The 19192-nt window shown below is 37.3% G+C and overlaps 2 protein-coding genes across 6 annotated transcripts in view; both read left to right on the forward strand.

Annotated features, from left to right (window-relative positions):
- The first annotated feature begins 1451 nt into the window (after positions 1-1451).
- On the forward strand, positions 1452-8503 carry LOC107830444 (D-amino-acid transaminase, chloroplastic-like). The gene is made up of 5 exons (XM_016657990.2): positions 1452-1726; positions 2404-2453; positions 5536-5714; positions 6672-7345; positions 8123-8503. The coding sequence occupies exons 1-5, from the start codon at positions 1555-1557 to the stop codon at positions 8215-8217; spliced, it is 1170 nt and encodes a 389-aa protein (XP_016513476.2). The 5' UTR covers positions 1452-1554; the 3' UTR covers positions 8218-8503.
- A 2421-nt stretch (positions 8504-10924) lies between these two features.
- The window catches only part of LOC107761140 (TOM1-like protein 9), a 30020-nt gene continuing 21752 nt past the window's right edge, over positions 10925-19192 (forward strand). For 2 of the 5 annotated variants that reach the window (XM_075239465.1, XM_075239467.1), the window contains exons 1-2: positions 10932-11239; positions 14231-14309. In XM_075239465.1, coding sequence (XP_075095566.1) covers positions 11139-11239; positions 14231-14309 — 180 coding nt within the window. In that variant the 5' untranslated portion in view covers positions 10932-11138. Of the gene's footprint in view, positions 11240-13679; positions 13828-14230; positions 14310-19192 lie in introns of all 5 variants that reach the window. The other 3 variants (XM_075239469.1, XM_075239466.1, XM_075239468.1) reach the window with 3 other exon arrangements.

A 19192-nucleotide genomic window follows, 5' to 3' on the forward strand; every position in this document is an offset into this window, starting at 1 on the left:
TTCTGTGGGTGATTTCTTGAAGCGGATTGGGCTCCGGCCTGCTTTGTACCTGAGTTTGGCTCTGCAACTGAGCTATCTATTTGCTGGGCTTGTAACATTTCGAAAATCATGCACAAGCTAACATCGTTTTCCTCGACATTATGGGTATCTCGAACTGCAGATCGAGTGCCACCATGAATGCTATTTTCGGGTTCAACATGTAGGTTCGCCTCAATAGCTACATGCGAATTGATATCTATCGGCGCTCCGATTCGAGCTCCAACGGCATTTATAAGTGGTTTTTCGGTACTGGGTGTCAAGTTATTGTTCTCATCTTGAAGACCGGCTTCGTTGTCGATTGGTGAAGCCATTTGATTGGTAGTTAGTCGTTGTTAATCTGAAATCCAAGATATTTTTGGAAACAAGCACAAAACACAATGGTGTATTTTTCAGATTCGTATCAAATAACCACCGTTATCCTTAGCCCCACGGTGGGCACTAAACTGTTTACTCGAAAAATTGGATAATGTTAAATTTGTGTATGGTTCTAAGGATATGTGATATAATTTGATACAAATTGTATAGAGAAATAGAAATACGTGTATTCCTGACTATGGGAATGAGAATAATGAGCAAAAAGAACGAATAAGATAAAGTGAAATAAACATAAGGGGGTAAGAAATCTTTTGTTACAATGTGTCCCTCTGCTCACAATCCATTCCATCCTTATAGTAGATGGATCATACTTTATATACAATAAAAATACATAGTGGAGAGCCCATGATGTATTATCTTTTCCCTAATTCCCACCAGGATTCTCTCCCTTAGTGCGGCTGTAACGGCCTTGTCTGTGAGTTTCGATACTGACTCGAACTAGATATCGGGTCGAGCCATCGGCCTTGACTCGAGCTCGATCCTGACTCGGAGTCTTGATATTCGGGGTGGGTGTTGGTCGGTCTGTACATCTTCGACAACCTTTTGCCTCGTGGTTCGATTTGGTCATGGGCCCGATAATGATACCGAACTGATCCTTGATCGGACTTGGAGCTCGAATCCCGAAGCCTTTTCTTCGGACCTCGACCTGACCTTACGTAGATACCTTTCGATCAAAGTATTATTATCTCGACCAGTCCGTACGATTGACTTAATAGGTTTCGACCGCATACACTATTTTCTGTCATATCACAAATCTTAGTTTGCTAGTTTATTAGTTTTACAATCAAAGGGTAAAATCCTAAAAGGAATTAGACGAAGATGATTAGCCTATTGGATTTTTTTAGTTAAATTTGAAAAAAGAAAATGAAATGGAAGGACCATTAGAGCAAAATATTCATTAGTATAGGGACTAATATTGAAGTTAGAAATACTTTAGGGATAAAACTAATATTTTCATAAAACCGAACAAGTCTAAAGCCGAGGGACATATTAAACAAACAATTGCAGTCCTATGTTTTAACGAAGGTTCTGTTTTCTTCTGTTTGGTTTTAACAATGGCAAAACTATTTCATATTTCAACTTGTGCTCTTTTAATTCTCTATGTCAAAGTTTCACTGAGAACTCATAGAGCTAGCTACAATGGCTTCCTTATCAACTATTCCAAAACCAATATCCGACGCCTCTTTTTTATTACCAAAATTAAGGGATTCCGTTATTTTTCTGAAGAACATCTCAATTTCAAGACCAAAGATCAGACCTTTGACCCGATCAAATATTATCAAGAATTCAAATCAAACCCAGTTTTCATCTGGTCAATTTGAAATATTTTTTGCTTAATTCTTTTATTTTGGTGGGGCAGGATATTTGTCAAAGAATATTTTCTAGACATTAGCACTTTGATTGTAGGTCCTATGCTTTTTAAGAATGGTTTAGCTGGAGATTTGTACATTTAGAAAATATACAGAACTAATTGTATTTATATTATATTGGCATGAAATGAGTTTAAATGGATTAACATATTCATATAGCCGAACTTTACTTGTATTTATTGCACCCAATGGTGTGGCCTGGTGCGTAATGAAGTGAGTGAGAAACATGAGGTCTTATGTTCAAATCTAACAGGTGATTTTTTCTCATCTATCAAGTCTTGGTGGATAGAGTTACCTAATAGTTGTTGCTGGTGTAAGGTAGCACGTATACCGTGAAATTAGTCGAGGTGCACGCAAGCTGGCCCGGATACTAATGTTATAAATAAATAAATAAATAAAAATTATATAGCCGAACTTGTTTTGACTGAGGTGTAGTAGTTGATGTTGTTATGTTATTTTGGTAATTGGGGTTATATATGTTCCAATTATTTCTCAAAGTTGTTCAATAATTTAGCTTAAGCAACTCTTGTTAGTGTTCCGAGTTTTTGGTTTATTGATGGTTAGCTGTTATTAGAAGTTTAATTTGAGCTAATACTAACATGGCTGTTTGGTGTTGCAGAAGGACAATGTAGTCCGATGTTTGAGGTCCCAGTTCTTTCTTCCTCAGAGGTCTGTCTTCTTTTTATGTTCTTAGGGCTCGTTTGGTACGAGGGATAATGGATAATGGATAATTAATTCCGTGATTAAATTTGAGATGAGTTTATTTATCCCACGTTTGGTTGGGATAAAATCACGGTATAACTAATCCCGGGATTATAGTGTTATTTTTATCCCTATGAGAGGGTGGGATAACAGTCTCGGCATAACTAATCCCGGCAGGGGCGGCCCGACGAATCTCGTGGCCTAAAGCCAAACTTCATGAGGGGCCTAAACTTTTTGATTAAAAAAATTATATCTATTTGAAGTATATTTTTCTAGCTTTTTTTAGAAGCAAAGTTATTAATAATTTTTTATAATCATTTTTCTCCTAATAAGTGACGAGATGCGAAGCGGAGTTAACGCGAGGTTGGAGGTTTGGAGACAGAGTCTAAAGGTTTCAAACTGAGTAGAACCAAGACAGAATGCTTGGAGTGCAAATTCAGTGATGGGACCCATGAAGCAGACGTAGAGGTAAAGCTTGATGCTCAAGTTATCCCCAAGAGAGCGAGTTTTAAGTATCTCGGGCCTATTATCCAAGGTAACGGGGAGATTGACGAAGATGTCGCACATCGCATCAGAGCGGGATGGATGAAGTGGAGGCTCGCTTCCGGTGTTTTATGTGATAAGAATGTGCCGCCAAAACTTAAGGGTAAGAGAGCGAGTTTTAAGTATCTCGGGTCTATTATCCAAGGTAACGGAGAGATTGACGAAGATGTCGCACATCGCATCAGAGCGGGATGGATGAAGTGGAGGCTCGCTTCCGGTGTTTTATGTGATAAGAATGTGCCGCCAAGACTTAAGGGTAAGTCTTATAGAGTGGTGGTTCGACCGGCTATGCTGTATGGGGCTGAGTATTGGCCAGTCAAGAACTCCCACGTGCAGAATATGAAAGTAGCAGAGACGAGGATGTTGAGATGGATGTGTGGGTATACCAGGAGAGATAAGATTAAGAATGAAGCTAACCGGGACAGAGTGGGAGTAGCCTCCGTGGAGGAGAAGATGCGGGAGTTGAGGCTGAGATGGTTCGGACATGTTAAGAGAAGAAGTATTGATGCTCCTGTTAGGAGGTGTGAGAGGTTGGCCATGGAGAGTTTGAGGAGAGGTCGAGGTAGGCCTAAGAAGTACTGGGGAGAGGTGATTAGACAGGATATGGCGTTGCTTCAGCTCACTGAGGACATGACCCTTGATAGGAGTGTGTGGAGGTCGAGGATTAAGGTAGAAGGTTAGTAGGTAGTTTTTAGTTGTTCACCGATAGTCTTAGTAGGACGCATGTCCCTTCATATTCTTAGATTTTTATTACGTTATGTGGTTTTGTTCGCCTCAAGTATTGTATTCCTTGTTGCTATTATTTGGTACTACTTATCCTTTATCTCTCCCTTTTTCTTTTCTCTTCCTTCTTTCTTCCTTCCTTGCTTTCCTCTTCTTCTTGTTACCCTTCCTGAGACGAGGGTCTATTGGAAACAACCTCTCTACCTGCATTAGGTAGGGTTAAGGTCTGCGTACAGACTACCCTCCCTAGACCCCACCTGTTAGGAACATACTGGGTTTTGTTGTTGTTGTTGTTGTTGTTGTTATTTTTCTCCTAATAAGTCTTTCTCAATTGACAATATAGCTAATTCATTTAATCTCTCTTGAGACATTATGATCTTCGGTAAGGTTTTATCAATTTTAATTTTGAAACACTTCTCTCCGCTGAAGCAACGGTAATAGGAGCTATTAACATTATTCTATAAGTAATATAGGCATTTGAAAAAGATTCAAATCTTTTTATTTGATTGAGTATATCAATTAAACTTTTATTAATTGTACTATTTTCCTTAACACTTTTAATTCAAAAAATAAATCTAAACTATCAATATCAGGTTGATTATTATGTTTTATGGAACATTCAAGATCAAGCCAATATTTTTTCAAATTTCCATCATCTAGTGATCTCAATTTTTTTACCGCTAAATAGAAAATCAAAAATATTTTCATATGCTTCTAATTGTTCAAATGACAAGAGTGAGTTCCTCTAGTGGTGAACACCCTCCACTTCCAACCAAGAGGTTGTGAGTTCGAGTCACCCCAAGAGCAAGGTAGAGAGTTCTTGGAGGGAGGGAGCCGAGGGTCTATCGGAAACAGCCTCTCTATCCCAGGGTAGGGGTAAGGTCTGCGTACAAACTACTCTCCCCAAACCCCACTATTGAGATTATACTGGGTTGTTGTTGTTGTTGTTGTTGCTTCTAATTGTTCAAATCTATTTTGAAGTGAAAAAATAGCCTTGTCTACTACTCTCTTCGGTCCATAATAAGTGACTTATTTGGCCTTTTTTGGGTCCAAAATAAGTGTCCTTTTATATAATCGAGAAGGAATTAACTTTATTTTTTCAAAATTTGCCCTTATTTACGTACCTCAATTTGTCAAGTTAACAACATATAAATTTTAATTAAGGATAATTTAGTCAAAATACCTTTTTTCCTCTAGGAGTCGTATTTTTTAAGGGGTGTGCCAAAGGTCAAAAGGTCACTTATTATAGACTAGAGGGAGTATAGGACTCTTCGAGAGATTTGAGATTTCATTATCACATTCTCCTCAAATTGTTTCTTCCTATATATCGCACATTTCTTTCGAAATTAGGATTCAATATTCATTTTAAATGCAATTTTCTTACAGTTGCAAATCCTTATCTCTATATTTGTTAAAGAAAGAAATCAAATTTTTTCACTTCACAAAACTTTTTTTAACTTACATATAGCTTATTAGGTATAAAAAAAGATGGGGGGCCCACAAATGTGGGGCCTAAAGCAATTGCTTTACTTGCTTTATGGAAGGGCCGTCCCTGAATCCCAGGATAATTAATCCTGGGATGACTTGCTTCCAACCAAACAACCTCTTAATGTTTTAATTAAAGGCATAGTAATTGTTTTTAAAGCTGCAGAAATAGAACTTGAATACTACCTGCCTCCCGAATTTACTACTCCATCTGTTCCATTTCATTTGATTGTGTTTGTCTGTGCACGTAATTTAAGAAAGAAAAAAAAAACTTTTGACTTTTGTTTTCCCGGTAAAGGTTATTCAGAGAATGAGAACAAGTCGAGAAGGTCACGAAACCAAGCAGCTTTATTTGGCAATGTACTCTAGCGTTTTCGGTGGAATCACAACTGATACAGATGCCATGGTGATCCCCATGGATGATCACATGGTTCATAGAGGACATGGAGTTTTTGATACCGCTGCCATTATGGATGGGTTAGTATTTCTAACTCTATAGGTTAAGCCATTTAATTTTGGTTCTTCATCTTTCTTCCATCAAGGTTGATTTATGATGTAGATTTTCATTCCTTTATGTAACATAAATCAGTTCTTGGGAAGGCCTATAAGTATACCTAGAGATGTAGCAACACTTGTGTGTTGGCGTCGATGAAGGTTTAAAGTCTCTTTCCTTCAACAACGAAAAGCTAGTGGTTACAGTGTCGGAGCCAGAATTTTCACTAAGGTGGGTCAAAATATAAAGAAGTAAACTCACGAAGAAGCCAGGGAGAGTCAATATATGGAGTAGTATATATACTTAAAAAGAATTTTTTATCTGGCTAAATAGTATAATTTTCGGAAAATTAACACCCTTTGAATACATGTGGCTCTGCCGCTGCTTGGTTACTTTAAGCACATATCCAAGTGGTCATGCTCGTGCATCTGCTTGATGAAATTTGTTTAATACTGTCAATTTACTATCTTGTAGTTTTCCATAGAAATATTCTGTGTGGATCTGTCTAATTTGTCGATAGTAAATAGTTATTTTAAACCCTTTTATGTTGCGTGTGTTTTCTACTTATAAGTTGAGATAATATGGGGTCTGATTTTCTGGCAAATAGATCATAACTTGGTTGTATGCCTAACTTGCCTAATTTCTCGCCCTTTGCGCGCAATTACCTTTTCTAGTTCTATCTTAGGAAAATGTCTGTTTATAGGATTAGATTATGTGCACAACTCTGAAATGTGGAACTAATTGTACTCCTCTTACGTTCTATGTTCGACAAATGCCTAGTTATAGGAAAATTATGTGAGCAACTCTACAGTGTGGACTGGTAAATCTGTACGTCTTTAATTTCTTATTCTTGGTTGGGTAGTCAACAAGAATGAGAAGCTAAAATATAGTTGAGATTCTTGGGCTTGTTTTATTCTCCTTATTTTTTTATCTACCCTCAGATGCCTTTATGAGTTGGACGAACACCTCGATCGTTTCCTGAGATCTGCAACCATGGCCAAAATACAAATTCCTTTTGATAGGGAAATCATTAGAAGAATTCTCATTCGTACAGTAAGTGTTTCCAAGTGCAGAAAAGGTTCTCTAAGATACTGGCTTTCGGCAGGACCCGGTGATTTCCAACTATCTCCATCGGGCTGTCCTCGAGCAGCTCTTTACGCCATTGTAATACAAGATCAATCACCTCCCGATCACAGGGGAATCAGAGTTGTAACTTCATCCGTCCCAATAAAAACCCCACAGTTTGCCGTCATGAAAAGCGTAAATTATCTGCCGAATGCACTTTCCAAGATGGAAGCAGAAGAAAATGATGCGTATGCAGCAATTTGGTTGGATGGCGACGGGTTTGTCGCTGAAGGACCTAATATGAATGTGGCTTTTGTTACAAAGGAAAAGGAACTTCTGATGCCTAGTTTTGACAAAATTCTCAGTGGCTGTACGGCTAAAAGAGTTCTGGTTCTTGCAGCAAAGCTAGTAAAAGAAGGTAAACTTCGGGGCATTAGAGTAGATAACGTATCGGTAGAGGTTGGGAAAAGAGCAGAGGAGATGATGCTAATTGGCAGTGGAGTTCTTGTCCGCTCGGTGGTGCAGTGGGATGAAAAAATCATAGGTGATGGTAAGCCTTTCTATGCCGCCTTTCTCAGTTTCTTTGCTTCCATCGAAACAATGAGCTTTGCACTTTTACAATTGTCTTTCTATAGTCAGTAACTTAATTTTCTTATATCCTTATATCTGCTTAAAACTTTTTCATCCAAGCACATAGAAGCGTATTTCAACCGGTAATGAATAATGGATGCTCTCCTTGTCATGTTGGAAGCTCGAATGCTCAATTTTGAACTTGACTTCTAAATAATATTTGGACAACGATCACAAATGATGAGCATCACATACTATTCTCTTGTCTCTTTGTCACGTTGGTAGCTCGAAAACAGAATTTTGAACTTGACTTCTTAATAATATTTGGACAAAGATCACAAAGGACAAGCATCTCATACTAATCTTTCATGTTCATGCATATAAAGAGTAATCTCCTTGCTGTGTAGTGTGCCATTGTTATCCATAGTAACTGTTATGCCTAAGATGCATTTTAAGACCTGAAGTGTAAACTTAAGTCAATTTGCTATGGTTTCATATGCTGCTCCAAATATGATATTTCAAAATTCGAGCAGGAAGAAATGTTTCTTAATTTCGCGGTCCAAAGAAAGTAATGTTTGACAAACTGAGACTAGACAGATTAGATACCAATATATGTTCACTCATTGTCGCTCTTTCTAAACACTGGTCCCATCTAAATCTTGTTTCATAAGTATGCAAGAGCGACATATAAATTTACGATCATTGAAGTAGTTGATTGTATTCTCATTTACTTTCTGCTTCTTCCTCATTACTGTAGGTAGAGAAGGTCCTGTGACACAAGCTCTGCTAAATCTTCTTTTGGAGGATATGAAGTCAGGGCCTGCATCAGTGCGAGTTCGCGTTCCCTATTAAAATGGATAGCATATTTTCCCTTTCAATATGGTGGTTGGAAATTCAAGATTCAACAATCTCAACTCTTGATTAGGAATTACTGCTGCTGCTGCTGCTACAGAAATGTTTCTCAGATAAGCTTTGCTAAAATAAGCTTGCTTTCTTATTTTCTTCATAATAGTTGTACTATGGCCAAAGAATATTCAGCTTTAAGTTCTTTCCTCAACTGTATTTCTCACATTCCACCCTTGTCTATGCATTTATTGAATGAGATTTGCTTAAATGGAAAAGGCGATACGCCGCCGAATGTATATGGCCATGCACATGTCACAACTCAGAGTTTAATTTGGATCCTGCTATGAATCAAGCAGAGGGGGACCTACGTTGTGGGTTGAGGGATCACGGGACCCCGTTAGCCTCGGCAAAAATACTGTATATATGTGTTATATATATCTGTCCATATATATGGGACCCCTTAAATATTTAAGATGTGACCCAAACACAAAAAGGTGGATGGAGAAGTGGTTGAGTTGGGCATTTAAGTTCGCTTCTTGTCCAGATGGCGTGGGTTCAAAACCCCTTTTCTCCTTTTTGTTTTAGTTCTTGGAATACAACAGTTTTTAGACTTAATAGCAAATTGCTTTAATTTTAACTTTTATCTTCTTTTTGAATCCAACTATAGCTTAGTACTAATACATAATAGTCAACTTAATTAGTTTTGACAAGAGTAGGTTGCTCTAGTGTTAGGCACCCTCCACTTCCAACCAAGAGGTTGCGAGTTCGAGTCACCCAAGAGCAAGGTGGGGAGTTCTCTTGGACGGAGGGAGAGAGCAAGGTGGGTTGTTGTTGTCTCTTTCAAATCCCTGCCTTAAAATTAAAAGCCTCAAATTGTAACTTATCATTCCACAAATAGAAACATACAAATCCTTCAACAATCACTTTGACTCCGACGCGGCAATGGCAACTAAGAGTTTGAAACTCTTCTTCAGTTCTTTGGCTTTTAACATACCAATACTCTTGATTTCTTTAGTAAGTTTTGATAATTTAAACATACCCCTTTTTGTTAAAATACTAGAAATTTAAAGTGTTAAACATGCTTAATCAAACACCTTCCCTTTCCATAATATCAATTTTGTGAAGAAATCTCTCTCTATTCAGTGCTTTCTATTTTTTTTAGAACTTTTTATTATACTTGAACGATAAGTCATCATAATATTAAGTTTTCAAAGAATCGCACGCCGAATTTAATTTATCGCTAGTGATTAGCATACAGTGATGCCCCGTTATGCTCAAATTCTGGGTCCACATCTGAAATCAAGTCTGGTATTTAAATGGAGAAGAGTATAGGACATGTTCATTATCCATAGATTTTATGGTATTTAATGATGTTCGTTATTATTTCCGTTTGAAATGAGTTAAGTTCTTTCCAATTTTAAAAGATTGAAAAGTTCCATGCACTGATGAATAATTGAGAATTATCAAATATCATTTCCAGGCCATCAAGAGAAAAATAAGAATATGCAAGTTCAGAAGCCAACAAGAATAGAGACAAAGCCAAAGGGCAGCCGATGCATTAAGTTTTCATCGGAATCCGGAAAATGGTCGGACTACAAAGGTTTATTTTACGCAGCCATACCTTGTATTTCTGCAAGAGGCTGTTTCTACGGCTCGAATCTCATGACCTCCTAGTCACATGACAACAACTTTACCAGTTACAACCATACCCTACATTTCTGCAATAAATTATTTTCACAGTTCGATCCCTTGACCTCCTAGTTATACGACAACAACTTTATCTGTTACGCCAATACTCTCCTCCTATAGCCAAAGCCAATAAAAATAAATTTTCCACGGGGAGAACCAACAAAATCAAACAATTGAGAAAGGTTTACAAAATAGTACTATCTACTCAAGATGATCTAATTAATAAGTTAGGCTAATAAAAATTCACAATATGTACACCAATTCTTACAAAAAGTTCTAAGAATTAAAGGTAAGAAATTAATCTATCTTGAAGCTAAGCTCAATACGTTCTTTTGTAAAAATAACCTACCTTATAGATTAGACGAACATGCTTCTCGAACATAGTTATACGAAATTCTTCTCAACAATAAATTCATTTTATATCTTAGATAGAGCCTTTATATCTCATAGACCAAACTTCAAGAAAATATTTATATCATGTCTATTGAATGCTAGGATATGCTATAGATTATTAGATGATACTCCCTCAAATCCACTTTAATTGATTTTTTGACAGTTTTTGCACATATTAAGGAATGCACATTTTAGCATTAATTAACAATAAAATTGACTATATTAATCTTAATTTGTTCATAATATAACAAATACTTTAAAACTCTTTAGTCGAAGGGCAACTTTGAAAATAAGAAGTTAATTACTTTTTGGTATCTGAAAAAATCAAATATTATGGATCATAAAAAATTAAAAAATTAATTAAAGTAGACCGAAGAGAGTAATAAATAAGGAATCCAATTGGAAAAGTAAAAAGAAATCGATAATAGTAACTACTAACTACCTTACGAATTTCATTTAAAGTTTAAAAGGTCCAAATGTCAAATAACAAAATTACATGGTTTTTTATTTAACTTCTACAAACCTTAGGGGCTTAAGTTTACCAACTTGAAATCTTGACATAGTTAGACTTATACGTGTTCTCTTTTCATTGGCTACTTCCACTTTCTTTTTAATTCTCTTTTTCTTGACAGGAAAATAAACTAATCATCATAACAGAACACAAGAGAGAGAGAGAGAGAGAGAGAGAGAGAGAGAGAGCTCAGATGATTTGATTCGTTTTTGGAATATCGCCAGTGAATTATTTTAACGCCGGAGAATTCGCCGGCGGTCACATTTTTGTTTCAAGTGATCGGAGGCGAAAATTTTCTATTTTATTTTTTGGCGGTAAATAAAATAATTATAGGATGGTGAATTTTTTGGTGGAACGAGCGACGAGCGATATGCTTATTGGGCCTGATTGGGCCATGAATGTCGAGATCTGCGATATATGCAATCGCGATCCCGGGTATGTAAAATTTGGATTTTTTTCTTTTTCTTACATAAAATATGATTCGGCTTTCTGTTTTATTGAATGCTCCATTTGTTACTGAAATAGTTGTAATTTTCAGTAGTAGTAATAGTTTCTGGTTACTTGTATGTCAACCTTTTAGTTTTAAAAACTAGTACTAATTTATGTGATACATTTTCTTATTTTAGTCGGTTCCAAAAAATGATACATTTTTATAATTAGAAATAATTTTACTTTAAATTTCTCATTTTATCTCTAATGAAATAATTTTTAGCCGCACAAGTATTTATGACTTATTTTAGACCACAAGTTACATCGTCCAATCAAACAAAGTCACATTATTGGGACTGAGGGAGTAATTTGTTTCTCTGCTTTTGCATGTAAATATTTTTTCTTTTACCTGTTTTAAAAAAAAATGTATGAGTCAGTTTTCTGTTTTGCTGAATATATGTAAGGGAAAAAAGTTGTAAGTTTTCTATAGTAGTAATCTCTGGTTAGAGACTTCTATCTCAGCGTAGCTACAAGTGTGAGATTTAAAGAACTTGTAGTTTTAGGGAACCTTATTTTGTCATAAAAGACAAATTCTAACGCTTGATCTTAGACAAAAGGCCTAGAAAGAGTTTGGAAGCTCAAAACAAGAGATTTCTCTATTATGAAAAAAGGCTTAGTTAGATAAAAAAAGAAAGGCTTAGCCTAATGGTTGATGAAGTTGAAATGAAGACCATGGGAGACAAGGATTTGAATCCTAGTAGTGCTAGAAAGATTAGGTGATTTCTTCACATCTGTCTAAATCTTGGTGGACAGAGTTATTCGGTAACTATGGGAGGACGCAGGTTGGTGGATAATCGAGATACATGCAAATTGGTCTATACAACACCGTCATTTAAAAAGAGGCGATAAAGGCATGTCCAAGAAGACAAATTAGTTGCCAGTATTGAAGAAATGGTCTTGAATAGAGTGGAATGGACACAAAGGGTTCATATAGTCGATCCCGACTAGTTTGAATTGGGGGTGAAATATAAAAACTTAAGGTATTAGAGAATTATTTGCTAGTATTGGAATGAAGTGGCATCGAGTTAACCGGAATGGATATAGAGGATTGATATAGTTTTCCCGAAGGTAATACAGAGGAGATATAGTTGACCCAACTAGTTATGGATTGAGACATAGTTGATTGATTGATTTTAGTAGTATTTTTCTGTGATTATGGGACTGTGCTGGACGGTATAGAGTGAGTTCAAAAACTAGGTTTGCATCTTTATATGGTGCTACATCTGAGGGTCATTGTTTTGCCATGTGTTACTGTAACCTTTGTTTTTGTGGGAAGCTGGAATGTAGGATTTTAAAGAGATCACAATTCATGTTGGTTGTCTGGTGCTTTAAAAGTAATTTTTCTTTAAATGAATTTTTGAAGAAGAAACTAAGATGGAAACAGTTGATCTATAATTGCAGCAGACCTTATTGATAACGATTTAACAGTAATGTTCCTTGTTTAATCTTGCTAGATCCGTAATTTAATGGTGGGTTCAAATGTGTTTCAGCAGCGGTGTATGGCTGTATGCAGGATTTTTTGCAAGCAGTGTCGACATTTAAAAACTAAAAAGTAAACAAATGAACAAGTCACTCTAATTGACACAATATAAAAAAGACACAATTCAAATTTTATTACTAATTTTTAGTTAACTTGGATGATTCCGTTCCAAACTTTTTAAATTATTTATTATCAACACTGGTAATGAATTACTTTGTCGATCCGGTGGTTAGTTTTGTACTTAAACAGTAAGTGGTTGGCGGTTCAAGCATGACAACAAACTTTTCCTTTGAGATAAGGACGCAAAACTTTAAAATACGAGTAAATTTTTGAGCCAGAGAATCAAAACGTCAACCTCACTCTAATAAGTAAGGCGCTTCACCATTGGGCCAGAGCTTGTTGTGGCAAGTGGTGTCAGTTTTAACGATCTACAAAAAAAATGTTTTCCTATTTCTTTTTCTCCAAATTGTCCGTATAGGCTCTAGAGGGACTACTGTTATTCCTTTTCTATTTATGTTGTTTTTTCTTTTATTTTTTGTTTTGTTTTATATTTCTACTTTTTTATCTTCGGTCCTTCAGCCGCTTTGGTATCTTACCTATTAGATACAATTTTGTTCTTATCGCAGTTTACTGGTTTGTGCTGAGATTATCTGGTAGCTAATTGCTACAGCTTTTTATGTTTCCTAATTGGAGTGCCCTCATGTTTCTGGTGCTGCTGGTTATTTATATGACATCTGACTATTTTTAATTACGCAGTAGGCTATTATCAGAGGCTAGTATATTATAACACTCTCATGAGAGTCTTTCTTTTGGGATTAAAAGGGTTTTAGGGAAGACGAAGATATTTTTCTCTTCTCTTTTTTGGTGGTGAAAGTAGACAAGTAAATACTGGTATTTGTTTGATAGGTAGATTATCATATATGAGACTATAATCATCTTGAAGATGCAACCTCACATTTCCAGTGGAAGGAGCCAATCCCGAGGGCATTTCATGCGTTGATTATTTTAGTTGAGATGACCTAAAGGAAAAATGGCGCAGGTCCAAGCAACCAGGGTATTAATCTAGTATTGACAGATTTTTATTGGTGAAGCGGTTCGTTAATTATTTGCTAACCTACAAATAAATTGCCATCAAGTCGCTTCAGCAAGTCCATTCTTTTTTGGACGACCTGAACTTCTAATTACACGTTTTTTTTTAATTTAGTAAAATTAAGATATGAGGTTCTAGCCTCTTTACTGACCTATTTTAATGAAAATTGAGACAGTGTTTATTGGACTTCTAATATTTTCATAATAAAAACTTCAGTGGTGTCATGCTGTGGTGCTCAATGCAATTTCCCCTTTTTCTTTTGTTTTCTAATTTCAAATATTTGGTATAATCATTGAGGTGTTTGCGTTGTTTGGACTGGAGATTGGTTAAAGTAGTTCTTATTGTTTGTTTTATTTTGGTTCACCAGGCAAGCCAAAGATGTTGTGAAAGGAATAAAAAAGCGTCTTCGCAGTAAGAAACCAAAAGTCCAGCTACTCGCCCTGACAGTAAGCTTTTGAAACTATTTTATCCACAAATTGCTTAAACTATATGGATTGTCAAGTCCTTACCTTCCATCTTTTTTGTTAGTTTTCCTTTATTTGTTTTGAATGAGAGCTAAGATTTCCATCTACATTCATTTGTCATTTTGCTATCTCTCTGCCTTCTTTCTTTATATGTTTGCTATTTCTCCTTTACTATTAGCAACGAGATATGATGTAGATTTTGAGATGAAGAAAATACTTCTTATATTTCTGTGTATGTGTACATCCCATGAGCAAGGAAATTTATACAAAGCTCCTAATGCTAATTAAGGAAATAAAATAAATCTATACAATCAATTCAGCTATCAAATAAAATCAAATAAAATCAAATCTCCTAAATATAATCAAATCTTCTGAAATCGTGCTAATCAACAATCTCCTAAATAAAATCAAATCTTCTTGAATCATGCTAATCAACACTCCCCCTCAAGTTGGTACAAAGATGTCGCACATGCTCAACTTGAAACTCAGAGTATGGAAAATTCGCTTTTGAGACCTTTGGTAAACACATCAGCTAGCTATTTTTCCAATAGCACATGAAACAAACTCACGACACCAGTTGTAACTTTTTCTTAGATGAAGTGTCGATTAATTTCCACATGCTTTGTTCAGTCATGCTGGACTGGATTATGAGCTATACTGATGGTAGCTTTATTGTCACAGTACGAGGAAAGTTTAACTTTTTCAGACAGTCTCAATTCCTCTCGTAGCTTTTGTAGCCAAAGCAGTTCGCAAACACCCTGGGACATAGCTCATATTCTGCCTCTGCACCTGATCTAGCAACTACACTTTACATAGATGATAGATTAGAGCTTAGATAATGGTACTAACAGATAAAAGATAGTGACGGGGAACTCAGGGACACGGAGCATAGATGATAGTTTAATATTAGGAGGACAAACGATAGAACCTATTCCAGAGATAGGTATTAAAGAACCATTGGCTATTTTAACATTATCTCCTTTGAGATGCGGAGAATAATTTGAATGCTTTTAGAAGAGCTTGTCATGTGTCTATTTGCTCCGGAATCAACAATCCAAGAATTAAGGCGAGCAACAAAAGCAGTACCTGATTGCACATGATTGGATGTTGCAACATTAGCGGAGTCAAGTTTGGCTAGGAGGCGACGGAGAAGCTGAATTTTATCTGAAGACAAATTGAAAGAACTTTTGTGTTCGAACCTCGAATCCGGACCTGTTCGACAAGACCAGATCCATCAACAAACCTAGGTCCAATATTTGCGTGTACGAGCTAGCCATCAACAGACGGACATCCTTTTTACCGCAGTCTTCCCCGATTGGGCATAGCCTTTTCTCATGTCTCCAGATTTCTACCCAATCAGAAGGAAATCCGAAGAAAATTGCTCAAAAATAATCTGTCTCGCTGGAAACCAAATATGTCTCGACGGACCTTAACTCTGATGAACGGAAAAATCAAAACTGGTAGGGATAGGCTCGAAATGTTCCAGCGACCCTAATAGAAAAGAAAATTCCAAAAATAAAATTGACCAGAAGGAGTTTGTGTTGCGGACAGCCACCAAGAGAGAGAAAACTCAACCTATTTGATAAAAACGGAACCCTAGTGCTGCGAGGGAGATAACTAACCTCAAAAAGGCAGCAATGACTCTGATACCATGTAGATTTTGAGAAGAAGAAAAGGCTTCTTGTATTTCTATGTATGTTTACATCCCATGAGCAAGGGAGTTTATACAAAGCTCCTAATGCTAATTTAGGAAATAAAATAAATCTATACAACCAATATAGCTGTCAAATCAAATCAAATCTCCTAAATATAATCAAATCTCCTAAAATCATGTTAATCAACAATCTCCTAAATAATGCTAAATCAAATCTCCTTGAATCATGCTAAATCAACATATCATCTTGGAAGACTAATAAAGTACTGATATAATGAAATACTTGAACCAATATGCTACTGTTACTACTAATAAAGCTCTAACAATGCAGAATATTGGTTTCTTTTCACTGTGTAGTCGCCCAGTTGTCCCAATGTTCCAATTATTAATCTCAAGAATCCAACGACTGGATTTGTAAATTGTCTTGGTCTCTCCAGTGTACTTGACTTTTTCTTACTTTTTATCTAATTATCTCCTGTTTTATGCTCCCCCGTTTTATTTTATGTGTATTAGTATGACTGGACATGGAGTTTAAGAAAGTAAGGGTGGACTTTTAGGTCTTGTGGCCTTAAACTAAAGATTTGTGTAATGCACCATAATTCCCCCTGAACTTATGGTCTTAAACATGCCATGTGTAATGTTTGAATTAGAGAGTTATACTAAACATAGAAAGTTGCATTTTTTTAACACACTAAAAATGAAAGTAAGACACATAAATTGAAACAGAAGCATTATCTCTTTTCATTTTGACTAAGAAATTCTTAACATACTATTTATTTTTAAACGTCTCATTTATGTAATACACTTCCCCTTTTTTTTTATAAGGTAAATTGTATTATCAAAAGGGAGAGAACTCCTGTATACACGAAGTATACCAAAAAGTAGAGAATTTACATCAGAACATGATTCTCTACAAAAGACGCCCAATTTTCTATACAAGTAGGGGCTAAATGAGTGCACCAAAAAGCGATCAAAGATAAAAGACTATTCTTAAGATGTGAAAAAGGAGACTCAATCTCCTCAAAAGCTCTCCTATTTTTCTCCCCCCATACTATCCACATGAGAGCTAACGGGGCGAACTTCCACGCCTTTTGCTTTCTTCTTCTACGGAAACCGGCCCAGCTATATAACATTTCCTTTACAGTGCTTGGCATCACCTATTGAACACCAAAAAGATTCAGGATTGTCCTCCACAAAGCAGAGGACACAGGGCAATACAACAAAAGGTGATCAACTACTTCCCCTGAGCTTTTACACATGTAGCACCAACTAACAAGTGTAATTCCTCTCTTTCGGAGATTTTCAGCAGTCAAGATCACTCCCTCGCCGCTAGCCATGCAAAAAAGCACACCTTCGTGGGCGCCCTAGGAATCCAGATCGAGGAGTATGGAAAAGTGGTCTCCTCTCTCACCAACATACTTTGGTAAAAGGACTTTACGGTGAACAAACCATCGCCACGCAAGCTCCATCTCCAAGAGTTGCAGGATGGCTGGGGCCTGTCTTGCCCATATAGAAGTGCCAACAAATCTTGGAGCTCCGCAATCTCCCAATCTTGCTTGTTCCTTCTGAATGAGAGGTCCCATACTACCTCCCCTTCATGCTCCTTACGAATCTGTTGGACCATCAGTTCCTTCTGGTTTGAAACTCTGAAGACGTGGGGGAAGGAGACCCTCAGAGTATCCTCTCCACACCACCTATGATTCCAAAAGCTGATTCTCCTTCCATCTCCCACCCTATAAGTGATGTTGCTACTGAATGCTTCCCAATTCTTCACGATGCTCCTCCACATGCCACACCCGAAAGGTGTTGTGATTGCCTTGGTCCTCTAACCCCCTCCCGTGGAATCGCACTTTTCTACTATGACCTCCCTCCATAGAGCATGCTCTTCCACCCCGAATCTCCACGGCCACTTCCCCATTAAAGCTCTGTTAAATACCCTAAGATCTTTCACTCCAAGTCCACCCCACCTCTTTGGGGAAGTGACTGTCTGCCAATTTACTAGATGACACTTTCTAGTTCCATCCGCCGCATCCCAAAGAAAATTCCTTTGAAGTCGCTTCAGTTTTTCTGTGATGCTCACCGGTGCTTGCAACAGGGATAAGTAATAGGTGGGCATACTCGATAAAGTGCTTTTGATAAGCACTTCCTTACCGCCTTTTGACAAATACTATTTTTGCCAGCCTGCTAATCTTTTTTCAACCCGCTCGATCACTGAATTCCAAACCGTAGTATCCTTATATGAAGCGCCCAATGGGAGACCCAGGTAAGTAGTGGGAAGGGAGCCCACCTTGCATCTGAGAACATAAGACAAGGCATCAATATTAGCAACCTCACCTACCGGAAAAATTTCACACTTGCCGATGTTGATTTTGATTCTGATACTAACTGAAACTACTGCAGGACCTGCTTCAGGTAGGTCAACTGATCCATATCGGCATCACAGAAAACCAGTGTGTTATCCACAAAAAGCAAATGTGAGACTTTTCGGGCTCTGAGCACCCCAATCGGAGTTGAGAATCCTCTCAAGAAGCCTCCGCCCGCCGCACGATCCATCATTTTGCTCAAAGTATCCATCACTAGAATGAATAGCATGGGGGATAGGGGGTCACCTTGCCCGAGACCCCTGGAGATGCCAAAGAAATCACACGGGCTACCATTAACCAGGATAGAGAATCTGACTGAGGAAATGCAGAACTTGATCCATCCCCTCCATCTTGCCCCAAACCCCATCTGCATCATAATGAAGTCCAGGAACTCCCAATTGACATGGTCGAAAGCCTTCTCAAGGTCCAACTTGCATAGTAAGCCGGGTTCTCTATTTTTTCTTCTGGAGTCTACAAGTTCATTTGCCACCAAAACAGCATCCAGGATCTGCCTACCTTCCACAAACGCATTCTGGGAGGACGGAACAGTCATGTCAAGAACCTTCTTAAGTCTGTTGGAAAGCACTTTAGAAATAATCTTGTAAATGCTCCCCACGAGACTAATAGGCCTGTAGTCTCTGATACAATATGCACCTTCTTTCTTAGGCACAATAGTAATAAAGAAAGCATTGATACTTCTCTCGAAAACACCATTCACATGGAAGTATTCAATGGCTTCCATTAACTCCCCCTTGATGGTGTCCCAAAAGAGCTGCAAGAAAGCCAAGGAGAAACCATCAGGCTCGGGGGCCTTATCACCAGCACAACTCGACACAGCCTCGTGCACC

The sequence above is a fragment of the Nicotiana tabacum genome, chromosome 19 (assembly GCF_000715075.1).
Source record: "Nicotiana tabacum cultivar K326 chromosome 19, ASM71507v2, whole genome shotgun sequence".
Classification (NCBI taxonomy): domain Eukaryota; kingdom Viridiplantae; phylum Streptophyta; class Magnoliopsida; order Solanales; family Solanaceae; genus Nicotiana; species Nicotiana tabacum.